At 32.1% G+C, this 17,054-nt stretch overlaps 2 protein-coding genes across 3 annotated transcripts; one reads left to right on the plus strand and one right to left on the minus strand.

Moving 5' to 3' along the window:
* Window positions 1-2,015: 2,015 nt before the first annotated feature.
* On the plus strand, window positions 2,016-3,680 carry PDF2 (prefoldin 2). Its single transcript, XM_078312094.1, has 2 exons — window positions 2,016-2,150; window positions 3,065-3,680. Exon 2 carries the CDS (start codon window positions 3,068-3,070, stop codon window positions 3,491-3,493), a length of 426 nt encoding a protein of 141 aa, XP_078168220.1. The 5' UTR covers window positions 2,016-2,150; window positions 3,065-3,067; the 3' UTR covers window positions 3,494-3,680.
* Window positions 3,681-10,420: 6,740 nt separating this feature from the next.
* On the minus strand, window positions 10,421-17,035 carry LOC144562835 (uncharacterized). Of its 2 annotated transcripts, none has more exons than XM_078312137.1 (22): window positions 16,804-17,035; window positions 16,194-16,273; window positions 15,786-15,872; window positions 15,411-15,461; window positions 15,024-15,141; window positions 14,851-14,912; window positions 14,496-14,555; window positions 14,142-14,225; window positions 13,963-14,013; window positions 13,824-13,886; window positions 13,396-13,442; window positions 13,139-13,208; window positions 12,992-13,054; window positions 12,792-12,881; window positions 12,578-12,616; window positions 12,346-12,495; window positions 11,925-12,002; window positions 11,698-11,783; window positions 11,549-11,597; window positions 11,378-11,458; window positions 11,138-11,231; window positions 10,421-10,690 (listed from the first exon to the last, which is right to left on the minus strand). In XM_078312137.1, exons 1-22 carry the CDS (start codon window positions 16,952-16,954, stop codon window positions 10,605-10,607), a joined length of 1,740 nt encoding a protein of 579 aa, XP_078168263.1. In that variant the 5' UTR covers window positions 16,955-17,035; the 3' UTR covers window positions 10,421-10,604. The 2 variants fall into 2 exon arrangements, with proteins under 2 accessions (XP_078168263.1, XP_078168272.1); XM_078312146.1 differs by having other exon boundaries at window positions 13,139-13,204; window positions 13,392-13,442.
* Window positions 17,036-17,054: the final 19 nt, after the last annotated feature.

Here is a 17,054-nt window from a genome sequence, read left to right on the forward strand (position 1 = left end):
TCTCTTTGCTGGCAACTATATCTTCATGTAAGCTCAAAAAGAAAAAAATGTGTTTCAAAATTCAAATTCATCAAATTAGTTACATGGATATAACTGCATTGGAGATTAAATGAAATAAGAAAGATCAAAGGAGAAAGTTTGGCATTGTCGCTTTCTAGCTTCGGTTAATAACAAATTAAGAAGAAAAAAGAAAGAATGATGAAAAAAAATGTAATAATAGTTATTCAGATTTGACTCAGTTGGAAGTAATTATAATTGTACAAGTTAGATAATTAAGTTCAGCATGATTCGGTACATCCTCCCTCCAGTCTGTGAACAACTGGAGAAATCCAGCTATTCAGACACTGCTTAGGTGTTTGTTTAGTTAGCGAAAAGACTATCAAAATTTCATGCAATTTGAATATTAGATCAACAATTGGATTAGAAATTGTTAAATTCAAATTATTGATATAAAGTTAATCACCATTATTTTTTGAGGAGGGTTCAAATGCCTCCATTTTTTGTGCCTCCATCATGCCTCCATTTTTAAAAACTTTAATAACTCAAAATTTATATCCTAAAATTCAAAATAAAACCATTGGATATGAATTATATCATTTTATCTATGCACATGTAAAAAATTATGGCATTTCAACTTTGTTTTGATTGTCATCTTGAGCTTGTAAAAATATATACAAATGTGAATAATTTTTAGACGTTGACTTTTCAACTTATTGATTCATATAAAAGCAAAATCAAAATGTGATAATTTGTTATGGGCACATAGAGAAAATAACATAGATTACATCTAATGGTTTTATTTTGACGTTTAAGTTTTAAACTTTGAGTTATTTAAGTTTTTAAAAATGGAGGCATGATGGAGGCACAAAAAATGGAGGCATTTGAACCCTCTTATTTTTTTACATTGTTACTGCATATAATGTCAACTAAAATAATTACTAATAAATTCTAGTATGTTATAATTATTTATAACATTTAAAAAATGTAAAATGGAATTTCTAAGTACATTTTCATATGAAAATGACATTTAACTGTTTAGATCAACTATTTTTAAAAATTTCAAAAATAGATAAATATGAATTTGTTGCACATGTCATGAATTCGAAATATGGATATTTCTTTATTTAGACATGTATCCATTTCAGTCTAGTTACTAATAAGAAATATATTTACAAAATACATCAATATTATGATTTTTGAAGTAGTTTTAAGTAAGAGTGCCCTTGTGGATAGTTGAATATAATAATACAAAAAAGTATTATATAAGAAGTAAAACTAGGGTGTTTGTTCACCAAAGTGTTTGGTGAGCTTAACTCCCAAATCTATTGATGAGCTTCAAATAATAAATCTAAACTGTTGAAACTGATTTACTTGAATTCACGAGTGATGAATTTACATGTAAAGTTTTTAGAATTTCGAATTAATTTTGTATAAAGTCAAGTGGAAATTTTTTTTAAAAAAGTTGAATGCACTAAAATTAATTTATAAATATTCTAATTTTGACCGTTTGATTTTATACTAAAATAATTCGAAAAATTAAAATATTTGTATGTAAATCCATCACTTGTGAAGTAGATGGATTTCATCAACTTAAATTTGTTGTTTGAAACTAATATAATATTTTTGGAGTTAAGCTCATCAAACACCTCAGTGAGCTTAAAAACACCCTAATTTTACTCTTAATAACTGTATGAAATGTTATTGAATATAAATTTGTACCACATTGAATGGTTCAGATTAATCCACATGACCCTTATCAGAAGAAGAAGCTTCTCATTCTCTGCGGTACCTCACTGCAATGACAGGCTTCTAGACTGTAAATTTGTAATCTGACGGTCAGAATTTTGTGGGTGGAGCAGTGACCATTCTATCCCATTATGTCTATTTTTTATTACCGGCCCAACAAGCTCTAATGGACGGCCCAAAAGATTCTAATCGCCGGCCCAATAAACTCTAATCGGATCCAGTCCTGACAAACAGAGAACAGAGCCATCTTCTTTCTCTTGAATTGATTAGCAAAACCTACTTGACTGACGACGCTATTCCAAATCTCTCTATTCCGATCATAAATCGCCATCAACCTTTCCAACAATCAATCAATCGCAAAACAAAATCAAATCCAACGAAGAATTAGTCTCTCGGAATCCTCGGTGAGTCTCTTCTGATTCCATTTAAGCGTTCATTCTTTAGGAATCGGATCGGAAAAGGGCTTAGATAGATAGATATATAGGTAGATTTTTGAAAGCATGGAGGCAAAGCAACAATGGAGTAACTATTGCTTGCTAAGTCTATGCTAATTCAGTCACTGAATTGCACGGTTTTTGAATTGAAAAAAAAATGTTAAATTTAGGGTTGATTCATCCTAGTTGGTATTAAAGCCTTCTTCTTTATCATTTGTGATGGAATAAGCAGGGTTTATAAGATTGGTTCTGTCTGAAATTTGTACTCCTATGTTAAAGTTCCATAGGAAATAAGTTAAAAAAAAAAAAGGGAAATTAGGGTTTTTGAATTTAGAGTCTCTTTGGTACAAATCAAACTTAGAATGAAATCAGTTCTGTCATGTACCATTTTGCATGCAAGCTTTTGCTCAGGATCTTTGGTATTGAATTGCATATTAGGAACCAGTAAAAGGTATTTTTAGTGCTTTTTTCTTTGTTTCTGTTTTAATATTTATTTAATTGTGCCATTAATGTTTCAATAGTTACCAGTATAAAGCTGATCAGGATCAGGATAGCATGCATCATAGGGGTTGCAATTTTTAGTTTCTCTTTATTTTTACATTTGTCAAAAATTTTGTTACCGGGTTTTATTTACTAACAGTGAAGTCTGGTACAAATACTACAAATTTATTGGAGCCAGCTAATACTGTACCTGTACTTGTTTTCTCTACTGGGGACTACTGAGTGTTACAGTTAATATATTTTATATACCCCCCCTTAACCCCCAATTTTATTGAATTTTTCATGAATTATCATATGTAAAATGTAGAACTCTTGATTTATTTATTTTCCTTGGCTTGCTTGTCTTAGTTGTTTTTGTTGTATATTTCTTCTTGTTCATAAAGGAAATGGCAAACATGGAGCAGAAAATAACTGAACAACAAATAGCGAACGTATATGCTTCCATGCGATCCGAGATAAACCAAATCTACTCAAAAATCACCGAACTAGAAATGGAGGTGAACGAGCACAATCTTGTAATGGGTGCAATTGAACCACTGGACCCCACCAGGCGTTGTTACCGCATGGTTGGGGGTGTTTTGGTAGAAAGAACCGTAAAAGAGGTTTTACCAGCGGTGAAGAGAAACAGAGAAGGAATCGAAGAGGTGATTGCGAGGTTAAATGAGGCGTTAGAGAAGAAGAAGAAAGAATTGACGGAATTTGAATTGATGTATAAGATTAGAATCAAGAGGGGAGAGAGAGAGGAGAGTGGAGAGGAGGCAAGCGGGAAGAAAGAAGGGGCTGCTCAGGGAGTTCTTGTGGGACCCGCGTAGGGTTAGGGTTTTACAATTGGTGGATTAGTAATTTAGTATGGTGAGCATTTATGTAATTTTTTGGTGGGAACCTCCTTTTTTATTTTTATTTTCTGGAAATGTTGAGATATAACTTATTAATTTCGGTTAGTTTTTGAGACAAGGATTTTTAAGTTGGGATATTTAAATGAAGCAGTTTATGAACAAACCTTGGCAAATTATTCATCTGAGTTCTATTTTAGAGGAAAAATTTGGCTTTTACCCACATTTGATTAATGAATTGTAGTTACAAAGTTTGTACCTAGAGTTAAAAAACAGGGAAATTACAAGAGCTCAATACATTTGATCATGAAAAGAAAGATAAAAGGAAAAGGAAAAAAATTGAAATAGTTACAGAAAATTCACATAAGAGTCCCTGGAATTATTTTAAATTTAATAAATGCCAGTAAACAGCTGTTTTGGAGTTGTTGCACAGAGGTGAAGTCCTTCAGCATGCTCCTTACCGTACCAGTATAAGGGCCATGGTTCCTGTACCTGGTTCAACCCCTACCAGTTTTGGTTGCGGTGCGTACCAGGTCTTCTCCCTTCCTCTTTCGGTACCAGTAGCCAGTATTCTCTCACCAGCTTGTATCCGTTGTGTCTCCACGACTCCACGTTACTGTATCCATTCCCAACCGTACCAGTATTGCTCCTGTGCAAAGTAGCTCCCAAACCATCCTTATGTTATGTGATCCTTGTATTGCTTTCTTCATTAACATGTGATTCTTCATCTGAGTTGTTTGAGTTGCATGATTTTAAGCCTGATTTTCCATGTTATTTAGACAATTTAAAGTTGTTTGTAATTTCATTGCAATTCTGACGGAACAAAAAAAAGCTTGTGTTCTTTTAGTTTGGAAATAAGAATATATGTGACATGTATGAGGTGGTTAGTGCGCTTAATTGTAAAGAAACTGAAATTTTCTCTTCTAAACAATTTATTTGTGCTGTCTATAAAATCAAAATTTTCAAGCAATTCATCCACTATCTTACATTATTTGTATACAATATTTATAAATAAAAAATTATAGAATCCTGTAAATTGCCTTTCTAATCAATTATATCTATTAATTTATAGTTTTGTCTTGGCTTAATTTGTTTCTATAAATTAATATCATGCTTCCTGATTGGGTCTCTGTTCTCTTTTGAGCGTAGCTTCTAATTTCATATATATTACTGTTTGTGGGATGCAATTTGGAATAGTATTTTCTACTGTAAAGAGAATAAATACAAATTCATGTTCTTGAACTACTTAGAAAAATGAAACAGAACTGAGTTTAAACTAGCCAAGTCAAAATCAATCAAACGATGTTAATTTTGACTGGTTTCTCTCTCATATGGAGTTCAACATGGAACTTGTTGTAAAGAAGAGGATTAAAACAAAAAAGAATCCGTCACTGAAAAAAAAAATTGTAACAATATTAAGTGTAATTTAATTTTTATGTACTAATACATGCATGTGATTTAGTTTAATTACAAGAACTGTCAGCTGCAAGGTTTAACAAATGGTTAATTATAACTCAATAAGAGATTGGAAAGGGATATCATAATAAATTAAATAATAGCACATGTGTGATAGGTGTGTGGATTATTTGTTTTTATTTTTCAAACAAGGACAGCACATTTATGGTTCTTGCTTTCGCATGTGCGACAAATGTAACAAATCAATGGTTCTTGTTTTCGCATTACAAAATCTTACTACTATTTAAAAGTCAGACAACTGGATTGCATTACAAAAGTTGCATACACAATACTCGCTGATACGTACAGTTGTATAACTGTGCATCATTAGTTTTTCGGACCATGTATGGTTAGCGTTTTTTATATCAGTAATATATATCATATAATTTAATGTATATTATAAAATTATTTATGTATATATCTATGAATATTTGTTATCCGATCCGTTTGCACCCCTACAACAGAAACAATTATATCCATTTAGTTTAGTTCTGATTTTATTTATTAAACTTTCACAACTTAAAAGCTCCATTTGAAATGTAAGCCTAGGATGAATAATTAAAAGCACATAACACTACATTTTAAATTTGTTCATGTTGCATTTAACTTCTAATCAATTATTTTAGTGATCATGTCACCAATTTTTACTATGAAATAAAAAACAAGAATAAATAGAAATAGAAATAATTTGAAAGTGATTTCTTTAAAAGAAAACTTTATGAATTAAAAATTATGTTGCTATCTCATAAATTATTTTAGTTCTGCAGATTAATTATGTTGGTTAATTTTGTGCTGCATTGTTCTATATATATGTTTATTAGTTTTCTATATTATCTTGCTTAATTTGATGCATGTTATTTGTATTCGATTTTGTGCTATATATATAGATCTAGAGAGAGATTATATATGTTGTTTATCTTGTGTTATATATATGGAGGCTAGTCCCTAATAGAGGCATATAATTAAATATATAAAAATAAATCACCAACGGTTCAAAGTAATAGCAGATGGCAAACTAGAACATGCAAACGCCAACTCAAAATGTATGTTCCACTACTTTACATGGACCTGTATAATAACATGGGCTGGTGGTCGAGTATTAACATGGACTTGTAGAATAAAATAATATAAAAAAGGTCATCAAAACAATTACATGTGCTCACCCATGCAAAATGTATGTTCCACTACTTTACAACTATTTTCATAAGCATAGGATTAACTATTTACATGAGCCTTCAATAAAATATATTATCTGAGGGAGTTGGCTCTTCTAATATTATTTACATTGGCTAATAAGAGACAATAACATGGATAAGCGCCACGCAGTTACAAAGGTGCTTTGTTGCATGAGACTGCCCATGTAACAAGATATATGAAATAAAAAATATCAATTCTTTTACATAGACCTTAAACAACCATGTAACTAATTGAAGCTACCCTTTGTACAAACCCAAATTCTAGTAGTGATACTACCTCCCCTTTCAACTGTCACTAAATGTTACTTACAAAATATCATCAGTGCTTCGAGCAATCCTGTAAGTAACCATGCATCGATCAGTGAAGGCTAGTCAACATTTACTGACAGTTTTTCTATTCCAGTTGTCAGAGATAAAGGTTTAACACTAATTAATTAACGGTGTTTTACAATAATTGTCACCGATAGTGGTTCCGAGTGGAACAAATTCAAGCACATTTTCAAGGTGACTATTATCTATTCATCAGACGAATCTTTCTATGCCATTTACCAGAAAACACCATTCAGTTTCACCACCAATGTAAGCACAAGATCGGTTGGCTCTGTTCAGAGGTGTGAGATGATGTCACAGCAAGAGTAGAAGCTTGATCTTGCCATCACTCTTTCTTGTCAGGTATAGTAACTCTTTCATTTGGTCTAATTATAGCTTAATATTCATTATCATATACTCTCTTTTTTTCAAAAATGAGATTCAATTTATGCCATTTTTTATTTGTCATTGAAGAAATTTTCTCAAAAAGTTAAATATCAGAAACATATTTAAAGGGAAGAGGCAAGGGTGGTGGGTATGTATTCAAATTTCAGTACCTATTTAATTAGGTTCCAAGTACAAAAAACACCTATTCAAGTGAATTTTTACCATACCAGCACAGTCCTGAAGTGAACTTAGTTTTTGATCAGTAGCTTGTTGTTCTCTCTTTTTTTATCCCCTGTTTTCTTTTTCATGATTCCTTATTTCAACTGGGTTTTCATTTACTACAAACTAAAGGAATGAAAACTATTTCAGACTGGCTATCTCAAATAGCACGATATCCATGCAATGCAAAACAAATATATATAACACGAATTGTTCTATATTACATTGAAGAGGGTATACTGATATATAATGCTTGAATTTTACAGATTTTATGTTCTTCACATGTTTTCTGTCATAATGCAGCTAATCCAAGGATTTTAGTTTGGAACTCAACATGTAAAGAGTCAATTTTAATTAATTTTGGAAACATGACACACGACAATTCTTAATTAGGTTGTGGATTTGATGCATAGTATATGTGAAAGTTTCAGTATTAAAAATCTAATTTATATATTTCTGTTTGTGCTTTGTAGATTAGAAACGAATGGTGTCAATTTTGAGATCTGGAAAAGAGCTAGCAGTGTTGAAATAAACCATAGGATTTGGGAAGGAGATTTCTGTACGTAAGGATGTTTTTTATTTGATTGTTTTATCTACTTTGGTTTGGTAATTTGTTTTGGGTTGTCATTTCCAATTACTTCATTTTCTGTTTGTTTATTGGTCAAAGCTTGATTAGTATGTTAATAAAAAAAAAACAACATCGATCAGGTAAGAAAAACAACATCTTAGTATAAATACAAGCACTATATATATAAAATACTGGAAGCCTGTTGCATCAGAAAAACATGTCAGTAAACACAGTGCCAGTTCATATCTGCGCACTCCATGCTAATCCGGTTCTGGTAAAAGGTTTGTTCCCATCATTCTACGAGCGCCCGCATTGCAGAATTTCAACCAGAGTCGTCGTCCCCATATGTCTCTTTTGCATCAGATCTTGTGTGAGAATCCTCACCTTGAGCAAGAAGTATGCAAATATTCTGAACCCCATCGTACCAGTAAGCAAATGGTTTCCCAATTGATGAAGGAGATGCCTCTGTTAGCACGTACTTCACTGTTCCCCCAAAGAAAAGATCGCCTGATGTGGTCAATTCAATTCGTCGCATGACCCACTTCGGCAACAGAAAACAAATAGGTCATGAAATAGATTGGTATAGAGGAGAGAACTGATCTGACTAACTGCAACCTCCTGCCACACGATATCATTTTACCCTTCCATCCTTCGTTCAATTTTCTCAATAGACTTCTCGATTAGGTTAATTATGAAAATTTTCAATTCATTTCATATCAAGCAATAATAAATGCATTAATATTAATTTATATATATATATTTTTTATTGATTGACTTTATACTAAATAAATTTGAAAATTTATAATCATTGTATATAAACGTTCACTCCCAAAGCATAATGTTTTCAATAATTTAAATATAACGTTTGAAGCATATTCGATAGAACTTCCAGGCGATTGTACATAATGCATAATGCCTTGTGCTATCAATAGGCCAAACTCCATAATAAATATTTGAGAGCACCTATCTATCCCCCGTTACAATCCCTCATTTTATCTCTCAGTCATTAACTACTTCAATAACTACTAACTACTTAGGGGACCACTTACTATTTAGGGATCACTAAATATTTGAAAGATTTTACAACTGGCGCGCGCAAGTATTCATCTATAATGCATCAAGTATTCATCTATAATACATCAAGTATTTAAAAATAAAAAAGTGGACACGTTTTTAGATGTGGGTTTTTTTTTCTCCGTTCAATCTAATCAATATTTCTGATGATCGGTGAAGAATTTTGCAAATCTAAAATCACGAATGTTTTCTACATAATTTTATCTTTAAAATGAGATCCATGATGACATACTTTCGAGTTGCCCGTTGCACAAGTATTCATCCTTATCGAGAAAATATTCATCATCGTCATGCAAGTACAAATATAAAAACTGGACACATCACTCATCCATCTTTTACACGTTTTTAGAGGTGATTTTTGTTTCTCCATTCAATCTAACCAATATTTCTGACGATCTGTGAGGAATTTTGCAAATCTAAAACCACGAACGTTTTCTACACAATTTTATCTTTCAAATGAGATCCATGATGACATATTTTCGAGTTGTCCGTTGCACAAGTATTCATCCCTTATCGAGAAAGTATTCATTCTCGTCGTGCAAGTTCAAATATAAAAACTGGACACATCACTCATCCATCTTTTACACGTTTTTAGAGGTGCGTTTTTTTTTCTCCGTTCAATCTAACCAATATTTCTGACGATCTATGAAGAATTTTGCAAATTTAAAACCACGAACGTTTTCTACACAATTTTATATTTCAAATGAGATCCATGATGACATACTTTCGAGTTGTCCATTGCACAAGTATTAATATCTTGTCACGCAAGTATTAATGTCTAAGACATCAAGTATTCATTCATATACCCTCTATTTTTTTTTCAAAATTTATTTTTATGTCATTTACTTAGTACCCAGTGGCCTAATTCACAATTAATAAAGCTTTGTTCTTTGCAAAACTCACTACTTCATGAGAAAATGGAACATAGACATGAAAGGGGTTAATTGCATCCACATATACAAAATTATTTTGATACGATCGACAGTGATGGATCTGATCCGGTAGAGACGTGCTCTAGTATTCATTCATACACGTTGAAGTATTCATTCTTGACAGAGACGTGCTTGATTGGTATGGAGTGACGAATGATCTCCGGCAGAACATTCGCTAGAGTGGGAGCAGCATGGATAGACGAAAAAAACCAAGGTAAAAGTGTAAGAGAGGGAGTTTATCGATGAAAAAACGGAGGCAGGGGAGGAGGTGAGATGCGGAGGTGAGAGAGGGAGGTAGAGGCGGAGGTGAGGTGAGGTGTGGAAGGTGGAGGTGAAAGACAAAGGTGGAAGAGAGAGGTGGGAGGCGAAGGAGGGAGAGGGAGATGGAAGAGAGGTGGGAGAGACAGAAGTAGGAGAGGGAGAGGGAGGCGGAGGCGGAAGAAAAAGGTGAGAGAAGAAAATAGAGGTGAAAAAAAAAATGAAGGTGGAAGAGAAAGGGAGAAAAAGGAAATAAATAAATGTTGTTAGAAATGATAGTTATAGTTAAAATAGAAAGTTAGTTGAGAAATAAAATGGAGGATGGATAAATGAAGAAAATTATAATTATCCTAAATATTTTATATTTAAGCACTGAAGTCATAGAAAGATAGAGGCTAGACTTTTATTTTTACTCTAAAAAGCAAAAGTAAATAGTGCTTTTTTTTCTTTTTTCTTTTTAAGAAAAAAAAGATGACATGAGACAATCCAACTTTTTGGCAAAAGCGCAATGTAACTCTTTAAACATATCAAAAAAGAGATGACATCAACCAATCCAACTTTTTGGAAAAAGCGCAATATAACTCTTTAAACTTCATATATCAAAGCTAAACAATTGAATAAAACTTTTTGGCAAAAGCTAACAAAACTTCTCTCTCAAGTACGATATAGTTTGTAATTACTTTTTAAATGATTTACGAATGAAAACTCGCTTCCCCAATTATATTTCCATTACTATGGATGTAGTCTTCAAGCTGACCAGTTGCTGCCAATATTAGACCTAAGAAAACATAAAATTGTACAGAATCTTAATTAAATCAGTATATCTCAATATTAAAAAGAATATATTGTATTTCGATACCAAATTATACATTTTTAGAATTTTTATTACTTTTTTTAGATAGGCAGAAAATCAATTGACCTAATGATTTTGGGACTATTGAAAAGTAGTGATTTTCTATCTAACTAAAAAAAATAGTCAAAAGTTTCTAAAAAAAATATAGAGATCATGTTGAACAGTTCTGATTCTTATAAACTAATGCAATTTCAAATTAAAATCTTGTCCTATGCAAACAAAAAATAAAACAATTTTTTGATAAATTTCAGGTCAAGGCATAATCTGTAACTTATTCAGACTTAATTGAGACACTTATGGTCTTTATTTAGTTAAAATTGCATATGATTGCAATGGAACCAATTATAATTTTTTTTGCAAGGAATAAGTTACCTAAAAACAAAGCAGAAGGTTTTCTAGGCCTTGATTTGAATTCTGGATGGAATTGAACTCCGACATAGTAAGGATGATCAGGTAGCTCTATAATCTGGTAAAAAAAAAATACAAAAAATAGTCAAAAATGTACCAGTCAGGTTCAGTATCAGTGCAAAATAGAAATAAATTCACCATGTTTTTGAATCATTTATGTTTGAAATGATAAATAAAATAAATTCAAATTTTAGTGACTGATACCTCCATTCTATTTTGACTTTCGTCACATCCAACAAACTGTAAGCCTGACTTCTCCAACTCAACAACAAATTCAGGATTTACCTATATTTCATTCATTTCAATAACCAATAAACAAATTACAAATAAACCTTGTAACTAAATAATAGTAGTAATTTAAATTTTGATATAAACCTCATATCTGTGACGGTGACGTTCATCCACATACTCAGCATTTCCATATCTGTAAAAGTAAGAAAACTTACTACAATAGAAAATTTGAAGTAGAGAAAATTAAAGCAAAAAGCTCATTAAATAAATAATTAAAAGATGAGTTTGAATACAGTTTTGAGGTGAGAGAACCAGGCTGGCGAAACAAAGTTCTTCTAGATCCAAGTCGCATTGTGCTTCCCATATGCGTCGTTGAAATCTTTAATCGAATTATGGAATCAGAATTTATATAACCATATTATTTTGTTGTTATTTCTTTTACTTATTAAAGAAGTCAAACAAGTGTTAAACGAATACAAAAGAAAACATAGATAGATAAGATTCAGTAATAAGAGTGTACCTCTGGCATGAACATTATAACACGATATGGTGATTCTGGATTGAATTCTTCACTGTCCGCTCCCTCCATGCCCAATACCTAATTAGAGAGAGAGAGAGCTCAAATTATGATGTTTAAATTATTCAAGCAAACTATATTCTGACAGTTAAGGTTTATAACATAGAAACATTGAGAGTCCATATCCTCTGAGATTTCTCAACTTTTCAGTTTATGTAAAGTCGGGCCTTCTTTTTTTCAGTGCCTATTCGGAATGCAGGGGGTAGTATTAGTGTGCTTTGAGATTCGTGCATAAAGTATTTGCACTGTCCATTTTCCACATATCAACTCAAAGTTTGAGATATCTCAGGGGATGCAAATCCAAAAAATTGAAATAAGAAAAAAAAAAATATAAAAAGAGAGAAATAAGAAACATGGAATATACCGATCTGGCAATTTCAATAACAGATATTTGCATTCCCAAGCAAATACCAAGATAAGGAACCTTATTCTCTCTTGCATATTTAGCAGCCAAGATCATTCCTGGTACACCTCGGTCGCCGAATCCACCAGGTATCAATATGCATGAACAACCCTAATATTTATTTTATCACATGTTTGCAATGAGATGTAAAAATGAGATTTACCAAGGCAAAGGCGCGTATCAAAATTCTTACCTTGAGAGTTTCCCATGCAGTTGCATGTGTTTCTGGTGCCTGAATAAAAAAAATTAAAAAAATTAAAAAATTAAAAAAAAAAAATATATCAATTATACTGTTAACATTTCAAAAGAGATAATATCAATACAAAAATTCTCAAAAATACATAGAGAGACCAATGCATAGATAGATAGAGAGAGAGAGAGAGAGAGAGAGAGATATGTATATATACTGTTTTTGCACATTCATCCTCAAGATCTGAAGCTGCAATCCATTCAATTGACGGCCTATAGGAAAGCGCCGAACATGCATGTAAAAGGGCCTATTTGAAAATAAAAAATCATAATTCCATAACAAATTAGGTACAGAAAACAAAGAACATATAAATTGCCAATGTAAATTTGTTTCTCAAGATTCTCAATTGCTTCTTGCCTTTACAACAGACAGATAAGAATCAGTCAAGCCAGTATATTTTCCAACAAGAGCAATTTTGACCTGAAAGATTTACAAATGAAAATTAAATTTATTGACAGATTATGAAATTAACATTAAAAGTATAGGCATCAGGGGAATACTAACAGAATTAGTGAGATTGTCATAATTCTCTGCCATTTCGGTCCATGCTTTTAAGTCGGGTGGTCCTGCCTTACTATAGAAATATGAAGGAAAAAAATGAGGCAGAGCATATCTCATATTTGGTTTTTGTTTTTTCACATGGAATCATTGTCAAAAACAAGATAAAAGTAGGAATTCTTAATTTAATTTATGCCCACATTTGATTATTTTCAGTTTAAAATACAAGTCATAAAGAAAAAGTAGATGATTGTATAACTTGCCTGGTTAGATCTAGTTGTTTGATTATAGCCTGATGAGCATTTTGTTTCTAGAAAAAAATAAATAAATAAATCAGTTATGAAGAGGAAGTAACATTTTTATTAAATAAAAGATGAAATTACAAGAATGCCCATGCAACCTAAAAATATCAGGTAGACCCAGCAAAACATTCAAAACCACTGAATTACCAAATGCAGTTTCAATAAAATATTTATTCTTATAACCAGATATTATTTCCTCATATGATTATGATATTCTTCCAACTTTTAGTAATATCACTAATCAAAGGAGAAATTAACACCAGAGAGAGATATTCTTGATTTTGCAGGGATATCCTGATACTTACAATTTTGACAGGTATGCATGCTATTTCTGAGGTGTACTGGCGGTTCTACTCGAAATTTTTTCAAAATTAAGATAGCATGCTTACTTGAAGAAGAAGAGGCACATGCCATATATTAGGCACATCATGAATATTCAGAATGTTAGCAACCTATAAAACAAGAAATATTAATAAGAAATAGTTCTTTAGAATATTACATAATATTTTTTTAAGTATAATAACTTACTGGGACATGACAAAACTCTGAAAGCTTCACCTTCACACTGTCCATCAATGGCTGATAAGAAACACATTCAATTTGAGAAGTACACATTCAAACTCTTCGACATAAAAAAATAAAATAAAATAAACCAAAAAATGAATATAGATATAACAGAAATAAAGTTGAAGGAATATAAGTATTACCTGTGTGGACCTACAAGCTAACAGATCAGGCGTCAAACCTAGTGCTCTCAGTTCCCGCACGCTATGCTGGGTTGGCTTTGTTTTCTACAAATATAATAGCGAAATTATAATTTCTCAGAAAGGTGAGCAAGCATGTAACACTCAAAATGATACCAAATTGTTATATTGAAGCAATAACTTTGACTATATGAGTCTTAATTAAATATTTTATTGGAACCAAAACCATATTTTGTGCATGTCAAGCCTTGCATGTACTTCTGAATTTGCTCTATATTGATCTAGTCTTTCAAATATTAAGTAATTTTTTTTGAGATAAAGTGAAGAACTTTGAATAAAATGGCAAGAAATAATTACTTGCTCACCAACTACGCCAATCACTGGTACTAGGCTAACATGTATTAAGCAGAAATTCTCCTTACCTGAAAATAGTTCAAATATGTATAGTTAAAGAGGGTTTTATGTACATTCAGCAATGTACTATGACATGCATTCATGCAAAATTACAGTCTATCTAAGAGGACACAAGTGAATAACAATTCACCTTGGTTTACTTTGCATATACAAGAGCTCGAGGGGATTTTGTAAAAGATCACTAACAACACATATATCACATATCTATTAAATTATTTGGTATTACATTCAACTAATTATGCCCAATAAATGGCATTGCTTGCAAAGACTTTCTCATTAAAATTGCTAAATTTTGAACCTTACCGACAGAAAAGGAGAGTTGCCGTAAAGCCTCAATAAATGGCATTGATTCAATATCACCTGAAGAAATCAAAAAGAAAGAAAAAATGAGTCAAACCAACTAATTTTTTTTAATAATCTCTGAGAAACTCAATAATTTGTTGCATGTTTAGATCAAACAAGAAACCTTACCCACAGTTCCACCCAGCTCTATCACGCAAACATCAGCAGGGCCCGCTTTTGCATCAACTGGTATTGAAGAGACCGACTCGATCCAATTCCTTATTGCATCAGTTATATGTGGTACTACCTACAGCAACTCACAGTTACCAAAATACCCCCAAAAGGTACACTAAGGCACAATATTGGAAGAGTACTTGACCCTTGAATGCTTATTTGAAACCCAAGCAATGCTTATAGTTAACTTTCACTTTTGAAACAGGTAAGCTAATTAAATTTTTCTATTGCAACAAATACGATAACCGATAACTACATTTAATACCTTAAAAAGAAATAAACAACTACAAAATAACAACATAGTCAAAATTTTATGGACAGAAAACCTTATTGTAGTAATACCTGAACAGTCTTTCCAAGATAGTCACCCCTTCTCTCCTTTTCAATTACAGACTGAAGGAGGCAAAAAAAGAAAATAAATAAATAATAATCAATAAAAAAATATAGCTACAACATATACTTGTATTTTTTCTGTCTTTGCCAAACCTTTTTTACAATATTTTCAAATAACACTCAATCTTTGTGGTATGGACTCATCACAGGTAGGGATAGGCCAAAACTCGTAAAATATATACAGAATTAGTTTTTTCCATCCCATAAATCTAACAACTATGATTGTTATTTGTTATTTGCAAATATAACCTGCAAAAGCCCATTCTTGTTTTTCCAAGAAAGAAAGTGCGACATTTTATAATTTCAAGTAAACAAAAAACTTGCCTGGTAAATCTTTCCAGTGGTAATATTGTTGTCTCTAGTCAGTTTTACATCTAAGAAGCGCTCATAGTTTCCTAGATCCAAATCGACCTAACAATTTACATGTATTACAATCAGTATCAAACCAGTAATTTATCGAAGCTTATAACTTTGCAATTCAGTTGCCAACAAATTGTCGACAACCATCAAAAAAAAAAAAAAAAACTTTGCAATTCAACTAGTCCTGCACATTCTCAAATGATCGATTAAAACCAATTCAGTATATCAGACTTGCTATAATTATCAAATACCATGAAATGACCAAAAAGGTACCAAAATCAGGTAAACCATTATAATTAAAAACAAGTTACTGACAAAACATAAGAACCATTTTAGAAAAAACCAAAAATATTTTGGGAAAAAAGGAGGTACCTCACCGCCATCATCAAGCACAAAAACTTCCCCATGTTCAAATGGTGACATTGTACCAGCATCAGTGTTCAGGTAAGGATCTGAACATTTGATAAGCAGAGAAAGTAATATCAGAAAACTATAATTCATGTGAGTTGCTAATTAGGACACATTTTACCACCTAGTAAATTTTTCTTTTTTTGAAGATAAGTGGATCATTCCACTGATTTCATAGAAATAAAAAACTGCATGAAGGTATCAGAAGTTGATACCCACATACAGTTCCATAGAAACAAAAACTTACAACCAAGACCCTAAGATAAACTACAATTACATCTAAGCATTAAAGCAACAAAACACCAACAGATAATCCAAAGATAGAAACAGTCAACAAAATAAGGCACATCCAAGTAATAATTCTTCATTTGTTCAAAGGAAACATACAAGATAACAAAATGGAGACTAATTCATGCACATTAGATAACAAATTGATGTACTGACAATAAAGTAAAATCTTCAAATTCCTTCAATTTCTCTACACATTATGATTATCCTCCTATGTATTCCCACTTTATCTGACCTAACATTTCAAATTTACCATTTATGTTGTAAAGAGATAAAGAGAGATAACCGATTTTAATGGAGGTGACGCGGAGGCCACAGGACTGGAGAACAACGCCGATGCTGCTAGCGGTGACTCCCTTGCCGAGACCGCTAACCACACCGCCGGTGATCAGAACGTACTTCACCCCTTTGCAGATGCATGCTCCTTCCTTTTCCATCTCTCTCTCACTCTCCAGTCGCCCTCTCTCTCTCTCTCTCCCCCTCCCGCCTTTTAATAAACTGAGAATAAGACGAGATCTCTCTCTATCACCTCTGTTG

The sequence above is a fragment of the Carex rostrata genome, chromosome 1, assembly GCF_964058835.1.
Source record: "Carex rostrata chromosome 1, lpCarRost1.2, whole genome shotgun sequence".
Classification (NCBI taxonomy): Eukaryota; Viridiplantae; Streptophyta; class Magnoliopsida; order Poales; family Cyperaceae; genus Carex; species Carex rostrata.

What these genes read in the sequence shown, in the direction of transcription:
- PDF2 (XM_078312094.1), top strand. Translation starts at nt 3,068, where the DNA reads ATGGCAAACATGGAGCAGAAAATAACTGAACAACAAATAGCGAACGTA.
- LOC144562835 (XM_078312137.1), bottom strand. Translation starts at nt 16,954, where the DNA reads ATGGAAAAGGAAGGAGCATGCATCTGCAAAGGGGTGAAGTACGTTCTG. An exon ending in CAGAGTTTTGTCATGTCCCA is followed by an intron (nt 13,887 to 13,962) that starts GTAAGTTATTAT and finishes CTTGTTTTATAG; the next exon opens with GTTGCTAACATTCTGAATAT. An exon ending in ATGACAATCTCACTAATTCT is followed by an intron (nt 13,055 to 13,138) that starts GTTAGTATTCCC and finishes TAAATCTTTCAG; the next exon opens with GTCAAAATTGCTCTTGTTGG.